This window comes from Podarcis erhardii, assembly GCF_964252035.2.
Source record: "Podarcis erhardii genome assembly, chromosome: 12".
Taxonomy (NCBI): domain Eukaryota; kingdom Metazoa; phylum Chordata; class Lepidosauria; order Squamata; family Lacertidae; genus Podarcis; species Podarcis erhardii.
The window spans coordinates 19,817,310-19,844,373 of record NC_138513.1 but is presented as its reverse complement, the minus strand read 5'-3'; the positions used below and the strand labels follow the sequence as shown (position 1 = coordinate 19,844,373).

General features: G+C 43.0%; 1 protein-coding gene across 3 annotated transcripts in view; it reads left to right on the top strand.

Moving 5' to 3' along the window:
• Positions 1 to 27,064, top strand: part of PLXDC2 (plexin domain containing 2) — a 263,873-nt gene that overhangs the window by 119,170 nt on the left and 117,639 nt on the right. For all 3 annotated transcript variants that reach the window (XR_014161530.1, XM_081882173.1, XM_081882174.1), the window contains exon 3: positions 20,103 to 20,249. Coding sequence is in view for 2 of the 3 variants with exons in the window: in XM_081882173.1 (XP_081738299.1) it covers positions 20,103 to 20,249 (147 nt within the window). In the remaining variant the exon portion in view is untranslated. The remainder of the gene's footprint in view (positions 1 to 20,102; positions 20,250 to 27,064) is intronic.

Here is a 27,064-nt window from a genome sequence, read left to right as displayed (position 1 = left end):
TTTCATCCTTCCAGCTGCAGGTTGCAGGACAGAAAGTGTGTGTGTGTGTGTGTGTGTGTGTGTGTGTGTGTGTGTGTACACACACCAAAATTGTGCAAACATATAAGAAGCTTCATTTCTAATTCCTTTTGGTGAATGTGGTCGCTGACATGAGTCGATAACAAACTGGGCATTGAAGCCAGATTGCTTAGTTTTTCATTTCAAAGAATTTATTTATTCTACTCTCTTGCTGGTGCAGTTTGACAGCAAACATTTTTCACTGTAGTCAGTTGCAAACATTTTTAATACAAAAATTCCGCTTCCTGCTTGGAAAAGATATTTCCTGCAATTAACATTGCTAAGACTAGGTGTTATTATTTGCGGGGAGGGTATAACCAACCCTTTATTAGGATATAAGAAGGAAAAAATGTGGTCTTCATAGGTGGAAGAATGCCTAATAAAAGAGTAAGATATTTCAAGCTGAGATTCACTCTTAGAATATTGTGCCAGTTCTTCAATATGGTGCTTCCAGGTAGCCTGATGTACATGCTAAAGACTTGAGCACCCTAGGTATATTCCATTTTCTAGTACTTCTGTAAAGCCTTTACTGCGGAAGACCAACAGAGCTAGGACTAAAAGGACAAAAAGAGACCAGGCTTTAAAGAGCTAAAATTGTACTTTGTGTTTTTCCCGGAAACCCAACTATGAACCAATGAACCTTCTTGAGCACTGTTAAGGCCTGGTGGGCCTAATTAGACTAAAGACTCAGAGATTCCCCACCCCTGGAGTGGACAGTACTAATGGTCTTCTTTTGTTCCTGTGTTTGCCTGTCTCAACAGTTTATAACAATTTCCATTCTATTTTGCTGAGTACCATTTCATCCATAAACCTCACTTTTCTCTAAATAGACACAGAACAACCCCACTTGTCCACACCTTTTGCGTAATAAATGTACAGAGGTCTCCCCTCAGTAGCGCTGGTGAAGCAAAGGTTGATGGCTGGGGGTCAGAGAGGGAGGCCAGATCTTAGCAGTAAACAATGGCCAAAGCTGTCCACTGCAGCAGCACTATGTTCACATTTAGCTGCTTTAAAAAAGCAGCAAAGGCACATTCCCCCCGCCCACTGTGTTTCAAGCCACATTTACGTGGGGTTGTTCACATCAGAGACGGAGCAGAGATAATCTGCATGACCTTTTTTGTTGCCACGGCAACCCTGACCCTGGAACACCTTTTCATTAAGGTGTTACGTTGCGCATGTGCGCTTCTCTGCCATGTGCATCAGCAGTCTCAAATGTGCACACCATTCTGAAGTACAAAGTGAACACTGTTTTCTAATCAGATTGAAGCTGGCGTGTGAAAAATCTCATCAAACTAACTTTTGTCTAATAACTACAAGAGAGAGATGGATTGTGGCTAATGTTGTGTGAATATGGCTTCAAAAACCAGCCATGGGAGTACAGTCATACCTTGGAAGCACTTTGGCTCCTGAATGAATCGGCTCCAGAACAATCAAAACCTGGAAATGAGTGTTCCGGTTTTCGAACAATTTTCGGAAGCCGAACATCCGGCGTGGCTTCCGATTGGCTGCAGGATGCTCCTGCAGCCAATCGGAAGCCGTGCTTTGGTTTTTGAACTGTTCCAGGAGTTGAATGGACTCCTGGAACACATTCTGTTCAAGAACCAATGTACAACTGTATTCTGGATATGGAGTTAGGTGGTAATGTGGACATACCCTAAGGCTACACTTAGCCCACTGCACAACATTGGACTCTGCAGGGAATGTGTGGCAGCACAGATTGCTGAAGGGTTTTAGCTCAACTCTGTTGTGTAAACACGAAGAGGGCTCCATGTACTTTGAGTTTGCTACTACTTTAGAAGAGTTGCTAATGAGATCCAGGAGGATTATAAATCAAATCCAGATAAAATGAGTTTCTGTTATTTTTATTTTTGCGCAAAATATAACCTATATTCTAAGATGGCAATTCTTCATATGGAGAAAAATCCCTGTTAAACTGGTGTATCCACCAGTGAATGTCAGATAAGGAGCTCTGGACATCATAAAGCTGTCAGAGTTGTTTATAGATTTTACCCCTGATGGAGAACAGATGCTTAGTGATCTCCCCCAAGCTGTTTTCCTCTTTCCCTTGTAACTGCTGGTGATTTAGCTGCCTTGTGATGAGGATGCTTTCTAGGGTCCTGGTTTGGTATTACATAGCGTATAGTTGATTTGTGTGTGAGAGAGACTTCCCTCCCAATTATTGAAGCTTCTCATCCGCCAGTGAAATTCCAGCAAAAACTTCTCCATGCCAGGTAAGGCTGAAATAAAGCTGGTGTTGGATGGGATGTATCTAAGCAAAAGGAGTGATAGGGAGGGAAAGACCTCTGCCAAGACCATGAAGGACCACTGCCAGGCAGAGTAGACTATGGTCCGATTCAGGATGCCAGGCAACTTTGCATGAGAATATGCACTAGGTCAAAGGCAGCATAGTTGTTAGGTCTACCATTGTGTAGCATAGGTGTTGTAGCTGCCTGTTCCTGTGACTGTAATTCATTTTAACTGTTTTTAATTCTGAATTTTACATTCTTACAACCTGCCTTGGGACTTGCTGGTGAAGGCTGGGTAATAAATTTGATGATGATGATGATGATATTTATAGTAAGGTTGGCCAATGAGGTACTGCACAGATGTTGTTGGACTCCTGACTCCTGTTGAGCCCAGCCAGCATAGCCAATGATCAAGGGCTGATGGGAACTGAACACCTCGTTTGATATCCTATATACCAGAAAATAAAAAAATAAAAATGTATTGACATAATAATTTAAAACCTGACATTAAAGGATAAGGTACTTTCTGTAATCCTTTGGTCATCCAGATGTTGCTGAATGAAAACTCCCATATGCCCTAGCAACCGTGAACAATGGGCCAGGGATTATGGGAATTGTAGTTCAGCAAACATTCCTTGCACCTACAGTAGCAGGGGAGCTAAAAATGCTCTAACTGGAGAGCGCCACATTGGCTATTCCTAGTCTATACAGTAATACCTCAGGTTACATACGCTTCAGGTTACACACTCCGCTAGCCCAGAAATAGTGCTTCAGGTTAAGAACTTTGCTTCAGGATGAGAACAGAAATTGTGCTCCGGCGGTGTGGCAGCAGCAGGAGGCCCCATTAGCTAAAGTGGTGCTTCAGGTTAAGAACGGACCTCCAGAAAGAATTAAGTACTTAACCTGAGGTACCACTGTATCAGCCTTTCTGCAGCTTTGGGTCTCCAGATGTTGGCAGGATTAATAAAAGCTGCATGTTGAATGTGTTGCAGGAGTTGCAACTGCGAGCTTACACCAGACCCCTAAATTCAAGGGGTTCTATGGTGCCAGCATCTGCAGACATGTTTGCCTATTTGAAAGCACGTGAACAACACATGCTACCTGTTTGCTGCCTTCCCGTCTTTTTTGGAATAACCGCTTAAGTAAAAAAAATGACTACGTGTTTACCTATTTTCCCCAGGCATCCTTGAAACTTAGGCAATTCTTAAGGAATTCCTTTGTTTCTCTGGAAAGATATCAGTTGTGTCTGTGGCGTTCACAGTTGGCAGAGCTAGGGACTGTGCTCTCATTGCTCTCCCTGTTATCTACTGTCTGGGTATCCCACAATTCAGACTGAGCTATGCACATGGACATAAAGCCCCTGGGGCAGTGCTTCTCACATGTAACTCACCTGAAGTGGAAGAGCTTGCCAAATGGAATGGGACTGCAAAAGTCACTGTGTTTTTAATGTGGGACTGTATGATAGGAGAAGACTTCTGAGACAGGACCTCTGCTACTCTCCAAGGTGTTTCTTTTAAATCTGCTCTCTTCTTGGATTTGATTCTGCTGCTTCTGGAAAAGAGTTGCTCTTTGCCCCATTCCCAAGGCCAAGACAACCAGAACCTGAGTAGACGTTGGTCATGGGGCAAGGGAGGCCACCCCTTTTTTCATGCAGGGTGACGTGCATGAGGATTCGAAAGGGTAGGGCTTGTAGAAGAAGAAGAAGAAGAGTTTGGATTTGATATCCCGCCTTTCACTCCCTTTAAGGAGTCTCAAAGCGGCTAACATTCTCCTTTCCCTTCCTCCCCCACAACAAACACTCTGTGAGGTGAGTGGGGCTGAGAGACTTCAAAGAAGTGTGACTGGCCCAAGGTCACCCAGCAGCTGCATGTGGAGGAGCAGAGACGCGAACCCAGTTCCCCAGATTAGGAGACTACCGCTCTTAACCACTACACCACACTGGCTCTGATCCCTATCCACACAGGTTCAGGGAAGGTGATATGCGAATATGGCTGAATAACATGGTTTGCATTCTCAGAAGGGGCAGGTTTAACATGGAGAGCTTCTGCCCAGGAACCAAGACACAGATTTTCTCTTACCTCATGTCTGAACATAACCTCTTGAAGTTCTAGATGCTGGGAAAACAATAGATCAGTCAAATAAATAGGCAGACTAGGCAGGGTGAATTAGAAAAACAATATTAAATCATTTATTATATTGCCTTTGTGATCTGATTGTGAGGAGCACAGAGAAACAAGAAGCTGTGGTTGCAGCAGTTCTTGCATTTAAAGCCCTGCATGAGTTGCAGTGGTGCAGCTAGGCACTTTGCATGCAATGTGTATTTCTTCAAAATGTGGCAAGCCAACCCTGCTGTGTTTAGGGGCCCTTCAGCTCTTGCTGCTGAGTGGTGTCCTGGACATCTGTCCCAAAGGCCTGACAGGAATGCACCTTTAATGACTTAGGACCAGGATATCAGAGCATCACCTCCACATCGCCCTGCCCATTCATTATCTGAGGCATTTCTCTCATCAGCAGTGAGGCAGGTGGCAACTGAGGAGAGAGCCTTCTCAGTGTTGGCACCCCATTTATGGAGTTCTCTTCCTGAGGAAGCTTACCTGGTGCCTCCTCTGATAAATTTTCAGTACCAGGCAAAAGCAATTTCTTCTTTGTTCAACTGTTTAATAATTATGCTGTGCTTGTTTTTAATGCTCCCTGTTTATTCATGATTTTACATTTTTGTTTAGTATATTATATTTGTTTTAGTTTTACTGTGCGAACCACCCTGAGGGTGTTTATATGGGAAGTATGGCCCAGGGAAGTTGTGCATTGTGCAGCATGCACAGCAATAAGATAAGCATATAGGCTGTAGGAAGGAGCATGTGATGGCAGTGAATGAAGAGGGCAGGAGATACAGGAGAGGGGGCTTGTTATTTGTGCCCAGTGAACCTGGGATGAAAGGCGTGTTGGAACTCTGAGAAAAGTTATTGTATGGTACCAGATAGAGATAGGGAAACAAACTTGTTTATTATGCAAGGGCTCAGCAAACCCTCATCCAAGTTTTTCCCATATACATTCCGAACATTTGACTGACAATCTAATATAACACTTAAATTATATAAGGCACAGTTAAAAGCTGAAATGGCTACTGCATTAAGGATGCTACTCAGTGTCTTCTTGCATGGAAGCTGCATCATGCTCTGATTCCCCCATTTTCACCCCATATACAAAGTGATTTTGAGTGAACTCCCAGCCCTGATTGATATTTTAGAGTAAATGTATTCACAGGCTCTTTGCTTAGGTGCTAAACTTAGCTCCTTGTTTAGGAGGCAGAACTGAACAGGAAGAAGGAAAGGAGGGGAAGCAGACCCACATAGATATCTGCTGTCTCCTCTCCCAAGAGAGCAGTGGATCTCCGCTGCAGCACTCCTTATGATTTCATTCATCTTGACCAAAGCCACCTGGTACTATATTTGTATTTCCTAGCTTTGAGCTCCCCCACCCCTCCTTGAACTGTAAGAAATGGTAGAGAGTGAAGACTATCCCAATGTCATTCTTAGGAGGTTTCTTAGTAGCTGCTTCTTTCAGCAATAACATGAAGCAGAAGTGGGTGGGAAACTATATTACTTAAGAGGGTTGGTGCTCTGTTACAGAAGGTCGGCCCCAAGTGCTGTTCAACCTACTCATTTGAACCAACAGTGATATGCATATGGACCAACACAGTTTCCAGGAACATGGTGCACATCAAGTATTCTGATTCAAGATGCATTGGCTTCTACTGTCAAGACAGTGGGTGAAACTGCCCACACCTCTAACCTTGAGAGCTGAGGCCATTTCACCCAGGCTCACAGGCTGGGTCAATGCAGCTTGTTTGCACCACTCAGCTGGGGGTAGGGAAGCCCCCGCCCAGCTGAAACAGCCCCGGTCCTCTTGCTGCTCGCATTCAGAGCATCAGGACTCCTTTAACTGCTTGCTGCAGGGAGAGGCAACTGCGCTCCCCTCAGCTGAGCAGTTTCACAGAGCCCCCACTGCTGCCAGCTTGCGGGAGCCAGTGCCAGGCTGGGGGCTCCCTTTAACTGCTTGACTAAGGCATGGGCAGCTGCATACTCCTCAGCTGAGCAGTTTAAAGATGCAGAAGGAGGATCAAGCTGTATTGGTGCCTTGCCGACACAGCTTGTTTCTCCCTTTCCATTGTATGAGGGCAGAGTGGGTGGCAGTTTCAGTCAGCAATATATTGCTGGTGAAACCGCCATTGTTCCTGAGTCCCTCTGCTAGCAGTGCCCGCTGGAGGAAGGAACTCTTGTGACTCCCTCCAGCAGAGGCTGCTAGCAGAGGGACTCTGGAACAATGGCGGTTTCACCAGCGATATACCACTGAGTGAAACCGACATCGTGATCTGCTACTTTTACCGGTCCTGGGCGATATACCAATATATCACCCAGGCATAATACACACTGCCTTTTTTGTGTATAAGACACTCTATAAGATAACCCCTATTTTTTAAACCCCAATTAAGAAATCAGGCCAGAGCCTGAGCCACCCGCACCAAAGCCCAGGCCGCCTGAGCCAGAGCCCATACTCAAACCTGAGCCCAGGCCATTCACACCAGAGCCGAAACCCGAACCCCCTTATACCATCTGTGTATAAGATGACCCCCCCCCAATTTTTGACAATTTTTTTAAAGCAAAAAAATCTTATGTATGGAAAAATATGGTGTGTGTGTGTGTGTGTGTGTGTCTAACCCCCTGCACATAGAAGACTAGAATGTCAGCTTCTCTCTGACCTGCTAGTTTCCCCTGTGAGAGGCTGGATGATTTGAATGACAGTTCAGCCTACTATTTGTAGCAGGATTTAAAAAAAAAACCCCATCACCAATGTGTTACAGAGAAGTAAATGCCAGGGGCCAAAGCATGTGCTGTGTCAGAGGCTCCTTCAGCTCATAGGAAAGATTTCATGTAAAATACCTTAGATGGCTAACCAGGCTACATAAAGCAAGGCAAATGTTTTCCTATCTGGTGTGGAGAGGCAGATATTGTTATGTGATTCGCTAATCCTCTGTGGAAGTATGTTCTGCAAGGGAGAATTTGTTGACAAACCAAAATGAGTGTTTTATAAATAAATCTGAGCTTCTTTAATATCTACTTTTGGCTGCCTAGCAGCATCCCAAGGACCACGTGCTTGAACTTACCCCAGGAAATGAGATAAAAGCCAAGGTTAAAAACCAGCACTTTTTTTTACACGAGGCCAAAGCACACAAAGTCACAATGAGCTTGCTCTTACACTTCAAATCTTTCAGAGAAGCTTGGGAGTGGGACAGTTATGGAGAATCAAGACTGGAAAGGGTCAGGGTGCAGACAGGGGTTAGGGAAACAGAGAGTGAATTGGAGAGGCCCTAAACTAGTACTTTTGATTTATTTATTTCCACTATGATTTAGTTGCTTTTCAGGGCTAAACCCTTCAAAGTAATATACTGTACAAAGAGAAATAAAAAAAGAACTGCAGGCAGAGTGTGAAGCACTGAATGGATACAGACATATATGTGCAAAGAGATAATGACTTAAATCACTAGAATTCTCTTTTAGTAAAATAATACATATTTAAGGCCTTCTTGAATGCCAGATGAATCAGCCAAATGGTTGTTAACAGGACAAATCTCCACAACGGTGGGGCCACCACTGAGAAGGCCCTGTCTCACATGCTCACTAATCCTAAACATTTCCATCAGCTATATTATGAGGGAGAAACCTCGTGAATGGTCCAGAATCACTGATTTGTTGCATTCATTCTTGCAATTTGGTTTATGCCTACTTCATATGTGATGGAGATGATGGTGGGGTAGTTGCAGAAAAACCTCCCCTGTGGCTCACTTGGCTCTGGTGCCCTGGCATCATGCAGGATACAACTGTTTTTCTCATGTCCACCTTAGTGGGCCAGTTGTGGGTGGGGAGCCACACTGGGATGGGAAAGAATGATATGATCCATGTCAGCCCATATCACTGGGACTTCATATGATACTGAGGCAACATAGAACTGTATAGCAGGCAAGCAGTTTTGGTGGTTATCACACTACCTGAATACTTTTTGACTTGGAGTTTAAGTTACTGAGAAGTTGCCTCCCCTTCTCTAGACATTCTTCCGATCCTGGCCTCTCTCCAAGTAAGTTGTTCACGTTGCTGACAACGAAGTAGTTTAAAATAGAAAAGTTATGGTAATAGTAGGAAGTCTTAGGCGTCCACTACCCAGGAATTATGAACAAATCAATCCCTGGCATGTCAAGTTAAAAGGATCTTATCAAGCAAGGCTGAGAGGGTAGATGGCACTGAAGCCATATTGGGCATGAGGGAACTGTGGCTATTCATCATCTCTAACCATTGGCCATGCTGCCCACAGCCGATGGGGATTTAAAATCCAACACCTGGAGGGCCACACATTCTCTTTAACTTAGTTCAGCACAAGGCATCTTAATGTGCTCATATGAGCAGGTCTCAAGTGCTGTATTGGCCCGAATATAAGCCGCACCTGAATATAAGCTGCACCTTTAAAATTTGAGGGGGGGAGAAAAATATATAAGCTGCTCCCTTCCTCGCTGCTCCTGGGGCGGGGGGGAGCTGTGCTGCATTGCCGGTGGCCTTTCCCCTTCCTCGCTCTCCCTTCCCAGCCTTGGGAGAGACGACGGGGACTGTGTGCGGGGCAGGCACCCCTTCTGGTGCTGTTTGCCCCATGCTCCTGGCTGCATACTGTAAGGTCACAAATATAAGCCGCACTTTAACTTTTCACGGTTGGAATTTGGGGGGAAAGTGAGGCTTATATTCCAGGCCAGTACGGTATTACTGAAAGCTGGGCTTTAGTTAATTTTGTCTAATAGTTCATGCTGTTATAACCCTGGTTCCAGCAACTGATTCAAATACAGTTTAGATAACTTAATCCAAAGTAACTTTTGAGCTTATCAAGAATTAAGAATTAAGTTCATAGTCCAGATGGAAATAGCCATCCTAGTTTATGCATCAATAAATAAGGAAGTTAATAACAACTTTCTGTTTTGTTTCACTGATTTCTTGGCTGGAGAACTACCAAGCAATTGGATGCATTTGAGAGCAATTAAGCAGTTATTTTGTAATAACTTTGGTGTAGCAGCTTATCTAATACCCTGCCATATGCTGGGCATCTTAAATCTGTCAAGGAAGACCACAGAGTCATCTGGAATTCCTCCCATTACCCTATCAGCTTCTATTCCTGGATGTGTATCCATCCATTTGCCTGACAGTAGGTACCTCTAAATTCAGTGAGACTGACTTGTCAATAGACATGCCTAGGGTTCTGCTATAAGTGGGACTTGCTCCCAGGTAAGTGTGCTTTACAAATCTACTAAGAAGTAAGCCCAGCTGAGTTCCATGAGACTTTCTCCTAGGTAAGTGTGGATGGGACTGCACCCTTAATCTTCACGTATGCCAATTTTCAAGTAAGCCAGTTTTGCTCATTTTAAAATTCTGTTCCAAGCAACGCCGCATTTTCTCACATGGCAAAAGCTTTTGTATGAAAGAAACTATTAGCATCTCAAAAGTTACCTCACTTTCATTCCTCAAACAGCTTTGCAGCTTTCTTACTGCCAAGATGCTTGTAATGGCTTAATTCACTGCAATTCTTTTAAACCTGAGCACATAGCAAATGAACATCTTTGCAATTTCCTTACTGCCAAGATCCTAGCAGGGACTTAATTTTCTGTATATTCAGAGTCTCCGTGATCAAGTGACAGCAAGTGAACTTTCTGGCATAATCAACAATCTGAAGAATGTACAGCATAAAGATTAGCTGAAATCCATCTTTCTCTTGTGCCAGGAACTCATGCTGCAGCTGTCTAAACTGAAGCCAGAGAAAGTGGGAATTTCAGTCTTAGTTTTGGATGGATAGTGCAAATCCTTACAAAGGGATAACAAGGTAGCCAATATGGTACCCTCCAGATGTTGATCTGGATCATACCCGACCATTGGCCCTGATGGTTAAGGCTGAGTCCAGCAACATATCAAGGAGACCACATTGGCTATCCCTGGCATAGACCTCTTATATAAACTATTATTGTCTGTCTTTAGTGTTTTCCTCTTCTGTCTGTGTGTTTGTAGTCTATCTTGAGCTCTTCATGCTAAGGATACTTTTCTGTGGCGCTTTGTGCAGCTTCGATGCTGTGGTCCTACTCTGCTGACAAAGCTGCAAATATTGTCAGCTCTTACCATATTTCCGTCACATTCACTGTTGGGAAAAAGGAATCAGACGTAGAATTCATTTTATGTTTGTGGACCATCACACAGCACTCTTGCTTAAAACAGTGTGAAATTAATTTTAGACGTACAATAGAAGAGAAGCCACCATGAAAAATGAAGCAGAAGTGTTTCATATTCTCTGAAAACCCTGGTGGCACAGCTGTTTATGAAGCATATGTAAAAGTTAGGATTGTCATTACAGTGCAGCTTTTTGCATTGGGAAGAGACCATTCAATAATATCCAACAATTATAAGCATGATGGTTTCATTTTGTGTGGTGGTTGGTTCCTCTATGGCAGTGGTGAGGAACCTTTGGCCCTCCAGATGTTGCTGAACTACAACTGCTATCAGCCCCAGCAAGCATGGCCAATGGCGAGGGATGATGGGGGTTGTAGTTCAGTATCATCTGGAGGGCCAAAGGTTCCCCACCCCTCCTCTATGGCATAGACCAGTGTTTCCCAACCTAGGGCCTCCAGCTGTTTTTGAACTACAATTCCCATCATCCCTGACCACTGGTCTTGCTAGCTAGGGATGATGGGAGTTGTAGTCCAAAAACAGCTGGAGGCCCAAGGTTGGGAAACACTGGCATAGACACTAGGCACTGCAGGCAAAGCAAGCACAGGTTTACATTCTGTATTTAGACAAGACTCCATGCTGGCCACATGACCCGGAAGCTGTACGCCGGCTCTCTCAGCCGATAAAGCGAGATGAGCGCCGCAACCCCAGGGGTCCCTTTACCTTTACCTTTACCTTTACCTTTACCTTTACCTTTACCTTTACCTTTACCTTTACCTTTACTGTTGTAGCTGGGGTGATCAGGGAAGGAGAAAAAAGGCTAATAATTTCTAAAGGGTGGTTCATGGGATGCTTACAAAGTATAGCACTATTCATTTGATTACTTGTGACCTTTGCAGTAAAGACCGAATATTTTGTCCTCTCCCTGCCCTAGTACAGTGGTACCTCGGGTTACATACGCTTCAGGTTACATACGCTTCAGGTTACAGACTCCGCTAACCCAGAAATAGTGCTTCAGGTTAAGAACTTTGCTTCAGGATGAGAACAGAAATCGTGCTCCGGCGACACGGCAGCAGGAGGAGGCCCCATTAGCTAAAATGGTGCTTCAGGTTAAGAACAGTTTCAGGTTAAGAACGGACCTCCGGAACGAATTAAGTACTTAACCCGAGGTACCACTGTATGTTCTGTATGTGTGGGATCAGCAACAAAATGTGGCAGCGTGAAGGGCTTCCTCTTTAGGCTTCGAGCCACTCTGTTCCGCCTCTGCCCTCCCTCAGTTCCCTCCTCACTTAGAAAGCATTTCACGGCCACTGAGCATCTCAGTCCTCATTGGGTACCTGCATATGTATTTTAATAATCTAGCAAAGCGAAACCCAGAGAAGTAATGATGGATACAGTTCAACCATAGAGTACAGGCTTAACTCAACAGACTTCAGTTCTTTAGAGGAAGGCTAGTGGATGATAATGGTTAGATTGATAATCAGTATTAACAGTACAAAGAAGCACTTGATAAGCTGTGGGTTCAGGCTTGCAACTATCTGAACTAAAACTGAGTTCAGAAACCACACCAGCAGAGACTCTCCAAAACAACTTCCCTGTTCGATTAAACCAATTGAATATGTTCCCCCTCAAGCCAGAAATATCTCCTTTCTCTCTGCATGAAGGGGAAGCCCTGTCCTACTGCTTTGACTCAGAGGACTTATCCTGTTTTTCTCCAAACGGGAGCTCAAATGTCCACTAGAAAGCAATTGGCTATTTAAAAAACCCTATTTTGACAGCTTTTTTTATTACTTAAAGTGGAGGTCTCCTCCCACCCCTTCCAAACACAGCGCTATCTTGTAGTACTTCTGAATATTTGATTCTGCTCAAGACCTTTTACCCTGTACTTAGCTGCTTTACAAGATCTGCAGCACTGCATACCTATCTCTCAGAGGGCAATTTGAAATAAATCTTTACAGTATGTCAGCTTCGCTTCTTCAAGATGTCTATAAATCTAGCCATGGCAGACGGTATTACGGTATAGGAATGCCATGCTGAGACATACTAAATCCACCAGTGGAAATGATAAGATTGTTTTCCAACAAAATAGAAACCGGTTTATGGAAACTTTATTATATAAAGTAGCCATTTAAGAGTTGCATGCTTCAGTGGTAGTAGAAATTCACAGCAACGCCTCTCCTACCATTAAATGCTACATTCTGCAAACATTAAAATGAGACCATTTATTACAGTATGATTGATTCATCTTCCCCTTGTCAAGAGATTAGCACCCATGAATAGAAAGATTGGGATTTGGGGTAATTTGAACAGAGATGCGAGAGGGCTCTGGATGAGGACCTGTGATGCATCTATAGACTTCCTCTTTTCTGCAATAACCTAACAGGTGGAAGATGTAAAGGGAATAAGAGTGATGAGCTGAATGAGGGCTTACGATACGATACGGTAATCTTTATTGTCATTGTCCCATACAGAACAACGAAATTGAAAAAATCTACATCAGACATTCAAAAACCCACAAGCCTGCTATCCCAGCTCTCCCAGCCTGGTTAGCCCCTAAAAACTCTGATACCCTATAATTGAATACAATATACTCACATAAAGACTACCTTACACTGTGTTTAAAACGAAAATCGCATTTGGATAGAAACTGTTTCTCAGGCAGCTAGTCCTAGTCTTTATGACCCTGTACCTTCTTCCAGAAGGCAGAAGCTGGAAGAGATCATTTCCGGGGTGTGCACTATCCTGCACTATCTCTGCAGCTTTCTTATGGCACCTAGAAGCATAGATTTGATCCAAGGTGGGAAGAGTGCACCCAATTATTCCCTTCGCAGTCTTTACAACCCTGGACAGCATTGTTTTTTCCCCTGACCGTGCAGTATGTTGAATCCCAATAAGACAGAGGTTCTCATATCCAGGAATTGGGTATATGGCATGTTCTAGATGGGGTTGCAGTCCCCTTGAGACAATGGCATTGTTCCTAAATGCACTGAGGCTCAAGTGGCCTCCGTGGCAAGGAGTACCTTTACCAGCTACAGATGTTCTAGGACAGGAATATTGTTACCATAGTAACTCATGTACTGGTGACATCCTGGCTAGATTATTGTACCGTATTTTTCGCCCCATAGGGCGCACCAGCCCACAGAACGCACCTAGTTTTTTTGGGGGGAAATAAAGGGGGGGAAATTATTTTCCCCCCCAGGCGCGGGGGGGAAAGTGCGTCCTATAGGGCGAAAAATACGGTAATTCTCTGTATGTGGGGCTGCCCTTAAAGATGTTCTGGAAGCATCAAGTAAAGCATCAAGATACACAAACAAAATATTTTAAGAGCCAATGTTCATTCCTCTTTCCTTCATATGGTTCCCCCCCCTTACTTAAAATGTTAGGTGTTCAGAAATTATTTCTTGTGGAAGTGTCAGAAATGAAGCTTCTCCTATTACATTTATTAAGCAGTTCTCATTCCTTTGGCTCTAATGATATATTAATTGGAACTGACTCTGATTGTTATTGAGTAGCTGTTTATCAGCTATTATACACGCAACCTATATTGTTGAGCTAGAGGCTATAATTAAATATTTGATTTGCTGGTTGTTAAAAGAAAAGCATGGATTGAGGTCCCATTTCAAGAGTGCATTTAACTTAATGTCTGCATCCTGCACACTGCAGTTGTGAGTTCTAAAGCTTATATATGGAATAATTTCTGATTCCTTATTATAAATTTTTAAAAGGTAGGTAACAGCTGTACATTTCTTTTACTACAATCCACGGGCACTCAGTATGATTAATTATGATTTATTTATTTTATTTATTAATTAAAATTATATACTGCCCTTCATCATAAGGTCTCAGGGCAGTTCACAGAATAAAATACAAGATAAAAACACAATTAAAGCAGGATTGTGGGTAACCCAATCAAAGGAAGAAGTAGGTGTCTGTTGATTTCCCCCTAGAGTTATTTGTTTGTTTTTATAATAAGGGGTGAAACTAGACTTTATACTGTTAAGTTGTGGGTGAACATATCAGACGACACAGCGATTCTTCAAACAGCTCTTGTTTATTCACAGGCCAGAACAGAACTGAGCTGAAGGGTTCAGCCAACCTACTTATATAGAGCTCAACTACAAGGCAACAGTAACAACTTTCTGTAACTATTCAATCACTGAACGTCACTTTCAATTCCTTATTTGCATATGTGGACCTGAGTGAAAACTATCTAAAGTATCCCCTTGCTGGCCCAGGGTGAGAACTTCAGTACATAACATATATAGACGGACATGAGTTGCTTTAGAGATTAGTTAGCCTTTGTTTGCTTTGCTTCCACCGTTTGAGGAATGCTTGGCGTCATTTTTACAATGCTCAGGTGAGATCTTGCATCTCTTAACAATTCTTAACCATAACTGCAGCTTTTTTTAAAAAAAAAAACAAGGATTCAGAAAGAACATGTTTCGTTTTACAGCTTATGTTCTGCTTCTGTGAAGCTGCTTGGGATGGTGTCACAGCTGTTTGTCTTGGAGGAACAGTCAACCCTGGTGATCATTGAGTAGGCAAGCCAGAAGGTACAGCAGGAGAGACATTAGCATGGAGAGACAAATATGTTGATGAGCAAGAATCTGAAGCAACTTGACCTCCACTCTGTGGGCAAGTTGCTCAGACTCAGGAGTCAGGATAAAGTCTGAGGATATATAGGACCAAATGAAATCCCACTTACCCCTCCTTTTATTTATTTGTTTATAAAAATGTGAACAGGCCATTACCTGGCAACCACTGAACCAGCAAATTGAAGAACTTTGTTCTAGCCAGCTGCATTTGTGGTACCCAATGGATTCCAGGACAATGGCTCCTTTTTCTGGTGGACTGCCATGGCAGCACCAAAGGTAAAATTACCATCTCTGGCATGGGCTGATCTGGACTTCCTGTTATGCTATACTTTCCAGGCACAGATCTGCTCTTCAAAGCTAAATGTCTGAGCAGTTTTTTATTTGTTCCCGTGTTTTCCCTGGGAAAACTCATGGTGTACTGCTGAATCGGAACAAACACGTGATCCACGAAAAACCTGATTGCCATTTGCTCCGATTCAGTAATAAAACATGGGTTTTCCTGGGGAAAGTGCCAGGACAAAAAAAGGAGCTCTTACACAGAGCTTTTGAAACCTGGACCTGTGTTGCAAAACATGGTGCAAAAGAAAGTCTGAATGAGCCTAAGTCTCCTGGTGCTGTCTATTCCTGAGATCCACGATTCCTTACATGTTCCTTGTTTTTATTACTTTGCTGTTTTTTCAAGAAAGCATTTAATGTATTTTTTTAAAAAGTTTCCTCTTAACATTTTTACTAGTTTAGGGATCAAAGCAAGCCTTTGCTAAGTGCCTTTTTCATGTTGCTGTCTGCGTTCTGTCTATGTAACTTCTGAACTGTGTTGGATACATATCTCAAATGTATGTGCAGTAAACTTTGTGGAATTAACCAAACCCATGTGTCCCCTAGGCACATTTCTGACTGTTCCCAAGTAATAACATTGCACATCTTTTGATTGCTCTTCTATAAGCTTCTTAAGCGGAACTATCTGGGAATGTAGTGTGATAATGGCCCCAAGGCTCTTCATCTTAGAAGCAGGAGCACAAGTTGTCTATCAGAGCAATAATGCTAACATCCCTGACATGGATTCAGGCTAGTTGCACTTGCCTGGGACATAGCAGTGTTACAGAATCTGAAGTCACCTGGATGTGCACATATCAAAAAGGAAACAAGTACAAGCATAACAAAACTTTCCCCATATTTTCTGCCCAAGTTTCCCTTCGGACTTTACAGCGGCGATGTGACAATTTTATTTTTTAAAATTTCAAAATGTTTATTCGGCTTTACGCCCATCATATTTTTTTTTAAAAGGGATTGTATCTCCTGCTGGTCATGTTCAAGGGGGGTAAGATTTTTTTAAAAAACAACAACAAACAAACCCAAAATCATTTTAAAACATATGACTTGGTCCAAATTAAATCCACCAACCAAGAACACTTTAGCACACATATTAGCTAGGTCGGGATGGCATGGGGATGAGGGACCAACTCCCTTCTCTTGCGGGGGCCCAATTAGTGCCATTGCCTTCCATTAAGAGTTTGGGTGTAATCCTTGACGCCTCCCTTTCCATGGAGGCGCAGGTTACAGCAACAGCCAAGGCGACATTTTTCCACCTTTGCCGCATCAAGCAGTTGGTCCCTTACCTTTCCCGCCCTGACTTGGCCACAGTGATCCATGCGACGGTCATCTCCAGGCTTGACTACTGTAATTCGCTCTACGCAGGGCTGCCCTTGAAGCTGTCCCAGAAACTCCAGCGGGTACAGAATGCTGCAGCGAGGCTCCTCACGGGGTCTCTGCCATGGGAGCATATTCACCCAGTGCTTTTCAAGCTGCACTGGCTCCCGCTGGAGTACAGGGTCAGATTTAAGGTGCTGCTTTTGACCTTTAAAGCCCTTCACGGCCTAGGACCCTCGTACCTGCGGGACCGCCTCTCCCGGTATGCCCCACGGAGAGCCTCAAGGTCCATAAATAGCAACACCCTAGTGGTCCCAGGCCCTAAGGAAGTTAGATTGGCTTCAACCAGAGCCAGGGCCTTTTCAACTCTGGCTCCGGCCTGGTGGAACACTCTGCCTCATGAGACCAGGGCCCTGCAGGATCTGATTTCTTTCCGCAGGGCCTGTAAGACAGAGTTGTTCCGCCTGGCCTTTGGCTTGGAGCCAATTTGATTCCCTCCCTCCCTCCCCCCCCTCTCTCTCTCTCTCTCTCTCTTTTTTTTCTTTTCCTTCTCCTCCTGCGATGAGGCTACATTTTAATATTTTAATGTTCCATTATTTTAATGTTGTATTTTATTTTTGTTTTTAAGTTGTAATCATTCTTCTTGTTTTTATTATTGTTTGTAAGCCGCTCTGAGCCCGGCCTTGGCTGGGGAGGGCGGGGTATAAATATAAATAAATAAAATAAATAAAAATAAATATTCACAATAGCCCCATGGAGTTGACCTTTGAATTGGATTTGTAAGTGGATCAGCAACCAATCCAAGGAGTTTTGTATCAGAATTTTAAGTTCTGTCTTTCTGGTTTCACTCAGTGTTATGGCAGCTGCATTTTGCACCAGCTGAATTTTCTGAACAATCTTAAAGTGGTCCAATCTGGATGAAGGTAAGGCATGTATGACTGTGGCCAAATCTGATCTATCCAAAAAGAGGTGCACTCTTGGCTGTCTCCTGAGCAGCCAAGAGAACTTCTGCAGATCTGCTCAACTAACAATCTGCTATCCATGTGTAGAGACCCACTTGTGTGGGATTGCAAAGGCAAGGAAGAGACCTCAACTTGATGAGCCACAAGTTGTGCATTCATCTGATGTCTAAGGATGATGTAAGATCAGAAGCTGCTCAGAGTGGGCACACGGTGAACAACGTGTCAGTTGTGCATTAGAGGCCCACGTAGCCCAAGCAAATGACTTTTCAGTGTAAATTTTTTTAAAAGCCATACCTGAAGGGTAAAGCAATATTGATTTTCAAACAGTGGGCACCAATGTTTCATAATGGTCACTAATAAATTACAAGTGTTTTTCCCCAGATAAGCAAAATTTATTATCTGCGTCTCTTGAGATGTGTGTGCTAGAGTTAAGTCCTTGAAAAGCTTCAAAAATCTCATTATCAAGCTATCAAGTTTGCGAATATGAAATACTACATAGGGGAGTTTAGTGCTGTGGATTCGCATAGCTGTGCATGATCTTGCATGAGTCTCCATTGTCATTTCCATTGGCCTCAGATAAAAATGGATTATACTTTCTACCTTTGGTATGAGATGAGTGATGGGATGGGATGCGAAAATCAGAGGCATATCAGTTAGATGGTGCCTGTCAAAAGAGCTAGTAAACAATCTTTTTTACTTGTGATAGTATAAGTCGGAGGAATCACACCAGTTCTGAGAATGTTGGCAATTTGTTCTGCATATAGCATTGCAGTTTTGCATCTATGAAATGATTAACTAATTTTGATGAGATTAAGCGGCTTTGTCCTTTTGGCTCCACATAAACCAGATCTCCATTTTTGCTTTCATTTGCCTCCAGTTTCAGCTTTTAGCAACAAACCACAAAGCTGCTTTTAAAAAATATTTAGAGAATGCAAAAAGAGGAAACTTACTTAAAAGCCATTAATTACTAGAAACTACTGAGCTGTACTGTGACACGGGGGGCGCTGTGGGTTAAACCACAGAGTCTCTTGGGCTTGCTGATCAAAAGGTTGGTGGTTCAAATCCCTGCAATGGGGTGAGTGCCCATTGCTCGGTCCCAGCTCCTGCCAACTAGCAGTTTGAAAGCACGAAGTGCAAGTAGATAAATAGGTGGGAAGGTAAACGGCGTTTCCGTGCGCTGCTCTGGTTCACCAGAAGCGGCTTGGTCATGCTGGCAACATGACCCGGAAGCTGTCTGCGGACAAACACCAGCTCCCTCGGCCTATAGAGCGAGATGAGCGCCGCAACCCCAGAGTCATCTGCAACTGGACCTAATGGTCAGGGTGCCCTTTACCTTTAGCTTACTGTGCTGAATAAATATATGAAAGTACCACATGTGTGTGGCTGTTTTCATACGCTTCAGGTTACAGACTCTGCTAACCCAGAAATAGTACCTCAGGTTAAGAACTTTGCTTCAGGATGACAACAGAAATCATGCAGCGGCAACGGAAGAGGAGACCCCATTTGCTAAAGTGGTGTCTCAGGTTAAGAACAGTTTCAGGTTAAGAATGGACCTTTGAAACGAATTAAGTTCTTAACCTGAGGTACCACTGTACACTTTTGACCCCCCCCTCCAGCCTCTTCTCTTTTCTTGGCATGCAGCAGTTAAACTTGAAAGTCTTCAATTGACCATAGTTCCAAATTTCATCTAAACTAAGAAACGATTGTTATCTGGAACAAACTAGGGGTCAGCTGTACCAGGGGTCTCCCTGGAGGAGAAGCAGGACCCCCCTCAGCAGATCTCCAACTGCCAGTCACCTGAAGAGCCAGTGGAGCTGGACATCCCTGCCCTGGACTGGAGCTCCACATGTAAGTGGTCTGGGTTCCTGGCCAACACTCAGAGCACCACTCCTCCCCAAGGCTTACAGGAGGAGAGGAGATGGCATGTCATACAGGAGCTTCAGGGCCACCACAAAAAAGCTTGGTCACTAACACATGAAGCTACTTGGGGAAGCTGTTGCCAAAACATTTATTGGTCATTGCTGCATCAGAGGGCAGAATTATTTCTGCATTTGCAGCAGTTGCTTGTCTGAGATCTTGGGATGCAAAAATTCCATTTGTAAAATGAAATTTATCACAAGCTGAGTTGATGCTCTGCTTTCCTGTTTTAGTATTCACATAATAAAATGTGCTGGTTTCCCCCCTCTTTTTTTCTTCAGTCACCGTAATTTATGGGACAAGGAAATAAAACTTTACCAGTTTCTGCAGGAAATGAATAAATCTTGCATTTCTAAACAGTTTTTTAAAAAACAACCCTCTGGAAATTGAGTCGTTTTAAATCTGTGTTTGGCTTTTTTCTTCTTCTTCCAGGAGGATATGGATCACAATTATTATACTTCAAGGACATATGGCCCATTTGATTCTACCAGCCGAGATCTGTGGGTGAACATTGACAAAATGGAGAAAGATAAAGTGAAAATTCATGGGATCCTCTCCAACACACACCGACAAGCTGCAGTAAGGCATTTGATATGCATTGCTATTTAATCTTATGTTGTTGTTGACATCTTGGCTTCCTCTGTGATACACAGCAGGCCATTGAAAGAAACGGGAACTCAAACCTGCAATGGCTGGCTGTGTTCTCCCCCTCTACTGTCAGAGGCAGTCTGCTTCTGAATACAGTTACTGGAAACCGCAGGAGGAGAATGTTGTTGTCCTCAGGCCCTGTCTGCAGGCCTCCCATTGGCATCTGGCTGGCAGCTGTGAAAAAGGGAAACTGGGCAGGATGGGCAATTGGCCTAATCTAGCAAACTCTTCTTAGGTCCCTATATTACATTAGAGGTGACAGTATTGCTAGACCATTGCTATACCAGAAGGGATTGAGAGGCTGGGAATTACTTTTCAATATGCGAAATCATAATCGTAACCATAACAGTTGTGATATTGTGCCAGGGAAGAAGGCTAGTTTACAGGCAAAATAGATTTGGTGGCTTGCAAAGGATTTAATGATTGTTAAGCTTTTTGCTTTTAACGCTTGTGGGATTTCTAAAGTTGGAATGGCCTTCTTTTTTTAAAAGATATATCCCCACTTGGTGGTTGGTTATTGGTTTTTTGTTTTACCACTGGCATAAACACAATATAATGTGTGTAGAATAATTGTTAGTCCAGGGTGTTCACCTCTGAACCTATAGCTCAGATCTGTAAGTGGTTCTATGGTGTGTGTTTTTTGTGGGTTTCCCCACATTACTTTAAAATGCCCGGCATATGTGCTTGTAGGATTATATTTCCCTCAGAAAACCTTACCCCAGTGTCAATGAGCATTAAATCTCTCAACAGACCTGCAGCAGTATTATAAAATGCCTTGGGAGGGAAAATATATGTAATCTTGGTGTCATTCAAGTCAGTGGCTGTTTTGCCATCGAGTTCACTTGACAGGCGAATTATCTTACAAATTGACTAGCTTAACTGCCATATTTAGAACTAAAATGTAGCAGCCCTGTATTTACCCTTTAGATTTGTATGAGGAGCCGTGGTACCTGAGTTTCTGAGAACTATTAGATCCTTGTCAAAATATTGTTGTTTTTCAGCTGTTGATTCTTGTCAAATGATAACAGAGGTGGCAGGTATAATTCCATTTCCACATCAAAGATCTGTGTTGGTTAATTCTGATCACGCACTCCTTGTAGCGAGAATGCTAAACTAAGCCGCTACCTTACAAGTATAATTGGATGCTGTAAGACTTCCAAAATGGTATTCCCACAGCTGACCTGAGCACTGGAAGCTCCTGAAAGAAAAGAATCAGTACTGACCTTAAAGGGGATGTAAATTCCGTAGCAAAAATGACAACTCCATTGTCGTGTGATGGAATGGATTTTTGCTCTATTGGTCTGAAGACCAATCGGATGGAATTCTGACAACGGGGGGGGGGGGGAGTCAAAGTAAATAGCTTTAAGGGATAGTTCGTGAAGTCTTAAAAATGCAGAAGAAAGTATTTGCAGTTGAGAGGACGAGCGGAAAAGAAATAAGGGAGTTAGAAGAATTCTGCTCTCCATTGGGTTGTGTCATATCATTTCCCAGGACCAATAAACTCACCAACCAGGTGACAGGCTGAGAGAAGAGCAGTAGATGGAAGAGAATCTCTGTAGGATTCAAGAGGAGAGGGAGGTAATAAACCCTCCAGATTTAGACTGACACAACATAATTTATAGAAGCTCTCTTTTTCCAGCCAAACTGAAAAGAATAGCTAATAAATGGATGGAGCAAAGTGGAAATGCTGGAGTCTGGCAGTTTCCTGAGTTAAGAATGGACCTAATACAGCACAGTATCAGTTATATGAGATTTCTAGACATGGTTGTGTGTTTAATAAAAAGCAAGCTCTGCTACAAATAAGGATGCTTAATGGTATGGCTATTCTGCCAACACATCTTTTCTTGAGCACTCTTGGAAAGCGAATTGGGAAAGAGATGAAGAGCAAGATGAAAAAGCAATGACGTTTTCGTCAAAGGAATTGCAACCATTTTTGCAGGCCTGCCTCTCTTTTCCAAGCCAAAACCATGCAGCCCAGCATACTTGACCCAAAGTTAAATAATACTGAATTCAGATGAGTTGTGGGAACAATTAAGTTGCAAGGATTGTTCCAATGATTTGCATTTTGAAGGCCTTTGTGAGGACTGTAAAGCTAAACATGAGCTAGAGCAGCCTAAAAATAAGAAACCAATGTGATGAGGATGAGGGAGTATGACAAGAACTTGTGAATTAGCAGGCACAATCTGAGAGTGCTGTTGTGACTCATCGGTATATAATACATATGCATAGAGAATTCGTTCTGTTGAAGTGAGAGATTATAGGGACATAAATTATGGCGTATATTATATTGGAGTTTGCTGATGCAGCCAAAAGCTTGTATGAATACAGAGGTGCTGTTCTGACTCACGATCAGAGGATTTGGGCACTCGTGATCTTCTTTACATGAGCCTGCATGTTTGCTTGTTGGCACTAAGCCATGGCTTGGCTTAGCGTTGCGTGCGAATGGTATAAATGTGTTTGTTTTCCTCATTTTAATGAGAAACGTTAGTAATTATATTAACTCTTTACCTGTAAATTAAAAGGCCATTGATTGTTGTAGCTGTCCAATTAAGTTGCTGGGACCCTGCCGGATCAAGCCAGTGACCCATTGAGCTGAGTTTCCTATTCTCACAAGCAGGACCTGAATGTAACAGTGTTCTCTCCACATGTGATTTCCAGCAACTGGTTTTCAGAGGCATACTCCCTTAGACAGTGGAGGTAGAATACGGCCATTGTGGTGTTGACTTGTAGCTTCTGAAGAAACCAGTATATACTCATGAAGAAGCTGTGTGTGTGTGTGTGTGTGTGTGTGTCATCAAGCTCACAGCCACATGTGTTGCTTTAAAAATTCTTGGTGAAAACTTTAAGAGACAGTTGCCCAGGCAGGAATTCAAACTCAGGAGAACGTCTGACATAATTCTGCCTTTTGAGAACCTTGCAAGCAAAAGGCAACACAAGAGTCACTTCCCTCCCCTTTTCAATATTTTCATGGTATGAATTACCAAGAGATTGGTTAGTAATCTATCACATCGATACACTTGATGTGTATAATTCGATCCCCTTTTGCATCTCAGCACCTTTGCATGAATGGTCTTGTAGCTCTATGCATTCTTAGAGTAATAGTTTTATAATGCCAAACTCTCCAAACAGATCCTGGATCCAAGCTTCCTAACACAATTAATGTGACTCTTTCCCAGTAAGAGGCTGTGCAATCAGATATGCGCTTAATGTCACCTTGGCAATCCACTCAGCGTACAAGCATGTCGCTTAGCAAATCCTTCCATTCAAACTAAAAAGAAAAAGAAGAAATTCCAGTATCCTGATTATGGTTAAATCAAGATTTTAATCTTGTACCTGCAGGTGCAAGAAGAAAAATGTGGCTTCTAGTTGGACTTGACACCACTTCACTTTTTTATGCTTTCTTCCAACTTCCCAAGATAATAAATTTGGAGAAAGTGTGTGGGGGGGGGGAGGAAACATAAAACTGTTAGAGTGTTAAAAAATCTAAGGGCTGTCTTGTTCAGAGCTTGCCTGAAATGTCTTCTCTGCCCTTGTAAAGAGATGAATCTCCATCATTAGCCAGTAAATGACAATTTTTGCATCATACAAAGATTAAGTGATAAAAATAAAAACGGCTTCTTAAGGCTTATTCCTTATAGTTTACAAGGAAAAGGGGGTCTAAATTTGTTAAACGCTCATTCATCAGATGCTTTCTAAATTGAGAAGGCTGAATTAATATAGGAAAATGTGAATGATGCTTAATCTCCTAAACCAAACTGAATCTAGGATATTAATGAGTTAGAATATTGTTTTCTGAAATGATGACCAGAAAAAAATCCCTGCAAATTCCACTTTTTAAAAATACATTTGCAATAAGCTATCTATAAATGTTCCATTCTTGCTGAATTCGGGATTTTTAAATATATTTTCCCATGGGAAACTTGGTTATTTTGTATTCTGGTTTCGTTTGTTTGTTTTGCCACCTTGGCTGCCTCAGAGGATGAGAGGTGCAATGAAGGTACTGTAGGATTATCTATTTTATTGGAACAAGTTCAGTTAGTGAGATACAGAGACCTTTATGATTCAGTACACTTGAGGCAGAATTAAAAAGCACAAGACAACAAGGCTTTATAGGCAAAACGTGATCTATGTGTGTGATGTTTAGGAGAGCAAAGCAAGAACTGTCCCTCTTTCTGCTAATAAAGAGTCTGCTTTTTTGTTCAAGGTTGGACAGGGAAGGGGAAGAGAGGGAGTTGCCATAAGAGGATCTAATCTCAAAGAATAGTTGCGGTTACCCAAGTATTTGGATTAGTTCGTGGCCTTGTGAAAATATGCAGGAGGCATATAAATATACAAAAGCACAGGTACTGTAGCACAATGCCTATATTAGGACCAACTGAAATGGCACAAAGGGCTGAGCAAGTTTTCCGTCTTACCAGAACCCTTATTCATACTGGATTGTTAAACTAATCAGCAACAAAATCTGGAGGGGTCAGGGAGAGAGACCCAGTTCAAACAACACCAAACCACAGTTCTAAGTTATTAAAAGAGCCTGCTTGGGCCTTGGGCTACAGCACACCCCCTCTATTCTGGCACAGCTGGCAGAAAGAGATTGGAAGCAGGGGCATAGGAAGGGGGAGCGGTGGGGGCGGATCGCCCCGGGTGCCCTCACTGAGGGTGGTGACATACGGCGCGCTGCCCGCCCGCAACTCCCAAGCCTACCCTGAGCTGTTGGGGTAAGGGGGGAGCTGCGCCACTTTGCCAGCGGCATTCCCCACCTTCCTGCTTTGTTTTGACAGCTTGGGGGAGGCTTGGGAGTTGCGGGCGGGCATCACGCCGAATGTCCGCCATGGGTGGCTCACTCTGCCCCTGGCTACAGGGAGGTGCGCTGTTCCTGTGGCACCTGAGTGGCTATCCCGTGCCTGGGAGGGCACCCTCTGCGCCACGCCCACCCCCTCAGGAGTGCACCCACCCTTGGCAGCGCGGTCATATGCTCCGCCACTGATTGGAAGCATCTGCTATAAGCTAATAATAGGTTGCCATTACATCTGAATTGGACTGAAGTGTTTTTAGTTTGAACTGTGGTTTACTGAAACACGTCAAAAGCAAAACATGGTTTCTGATCCTGGTTTGTTTGAATAAACTGTAGTTTAAACTAACTGCAGTTCCAATGTGGTGATAAACTACAGCTTGCTGAAATGAAGAAGTTGTTGCTTCCAGTCTCTTTGTGGTTGAGCCAGAGAAAGGGGAGGGTGAGTATTTTTCCCCCCAGTAACTATGGCTCATTATAAACTGTGGCTTATTATCATGTTATGTCCAAATGAAGGCATGATGTCGGTGGATATGACGATATAGGTTGCATCTGCAGCTTATAACAGTTTTAAGAAAGAAGGGAAATGTGTTTTGTAGACATAGACTACAATCCTATGCACATTGCTTTGAGAAAACAAAATAACATACATACTTCAAGTAAATAAGCATAGGATTGCACTCACAACTGGTTTAAATTGTGCCTGTGGCAAAAAAAAAAAAGGCATCAGGTTGTAGGAAGGCATGCTGGGGTGAAAGAACAATCCCTACTCTCCTTTTGAAAATAGTTACAGTGCTCATATATCTCTGTAGGACATACTGGAACACACAGGTCCTTGTAAGTCAGAGAGCAGAAGTAAAGAAATGTAGAGTTTAAAGAAGGCCTTGCAGAAGAAGTAAACTTTGAAGGGCAGCTGAAAGATCTAAGAGGTATCAAGAGTGTGTGTTCTGGGACTTCATAGCAGAACAGAATAAGTGGACTATAATAAGGAAGGAAAAAACAGAAAGATAAAGTGAAGAGCATTGAAGTGAAAATATTGGCTTTATTTTTGCTGGTAAGTAAGGAAAGAGATCTGAGGATGTCCATGGAGACTTTTTATAACTGAACTTTAAAAAGAGCAGTTGAGCTTTCCCCAACATTTTGAATTTTGGCCACCCCCACCCCCAAACTGAGGCTATCAAATTAAACCTGAATATGTGAAGAGCGTTTTCCAAGGAACCATGTTACACGCTAATTTAGGCTGTGATCCTGAGTTGGCTTTTTACAAAGTCAACTCAATTTAACTCGGCAAGGCTTACTTCTGAGTAAACATGCTTAGAATTGCAGTGCATATAAGCCCATGTAGTCTTTCTCCCCCAACTGCTATGTGAAAAGTGTGTGGAGTCGTGGCCATTACTTTTTCTAGTAATAGCTCACTTTGAGTATTATTCCCTCTCATTGCTGTATTGTAGGAAAAGTTGTCGGGCTTTATTGTAGGAAAAATTGTCAGCAATCAAGCTGGGAGACGAGCAGATCCATGGTTCTGGATTTTGCACACCAGTGGTAGTGGCTGGTGTTGTGTGGCAATGCCATACAGCTGCTGTTTGACAATGGCATTGCTACAGATTACCAGCAAGGAGCTGGGTGACAGCAAGGTTAGGACTGTGTAGACACACTTGCAGAGTCAGTCTGGCACCTGCACTGCTGTGTCCACACAGTACTGGTCTCACTGTCCTTCCTGCCTCCCTGCCCCAGACCCATCCAGGTAAACTGTAGCAATGGTAGTGTTGGGAACTTTGCCGCACTGCACCAGCTGCTATTGCAAACCACTGGATGAAATAAAACTGGGGAAAGTGTGATTAGTAGGAAAAGGAAATGACTAAAGCAAAATATAAGGGAGCAACTCTGTGATGGGGAGAATAGATTGTAGGCTGTTGGATGCCCTCTCCATGGTCAGAAAAAGTGGCCCGCATTCAGA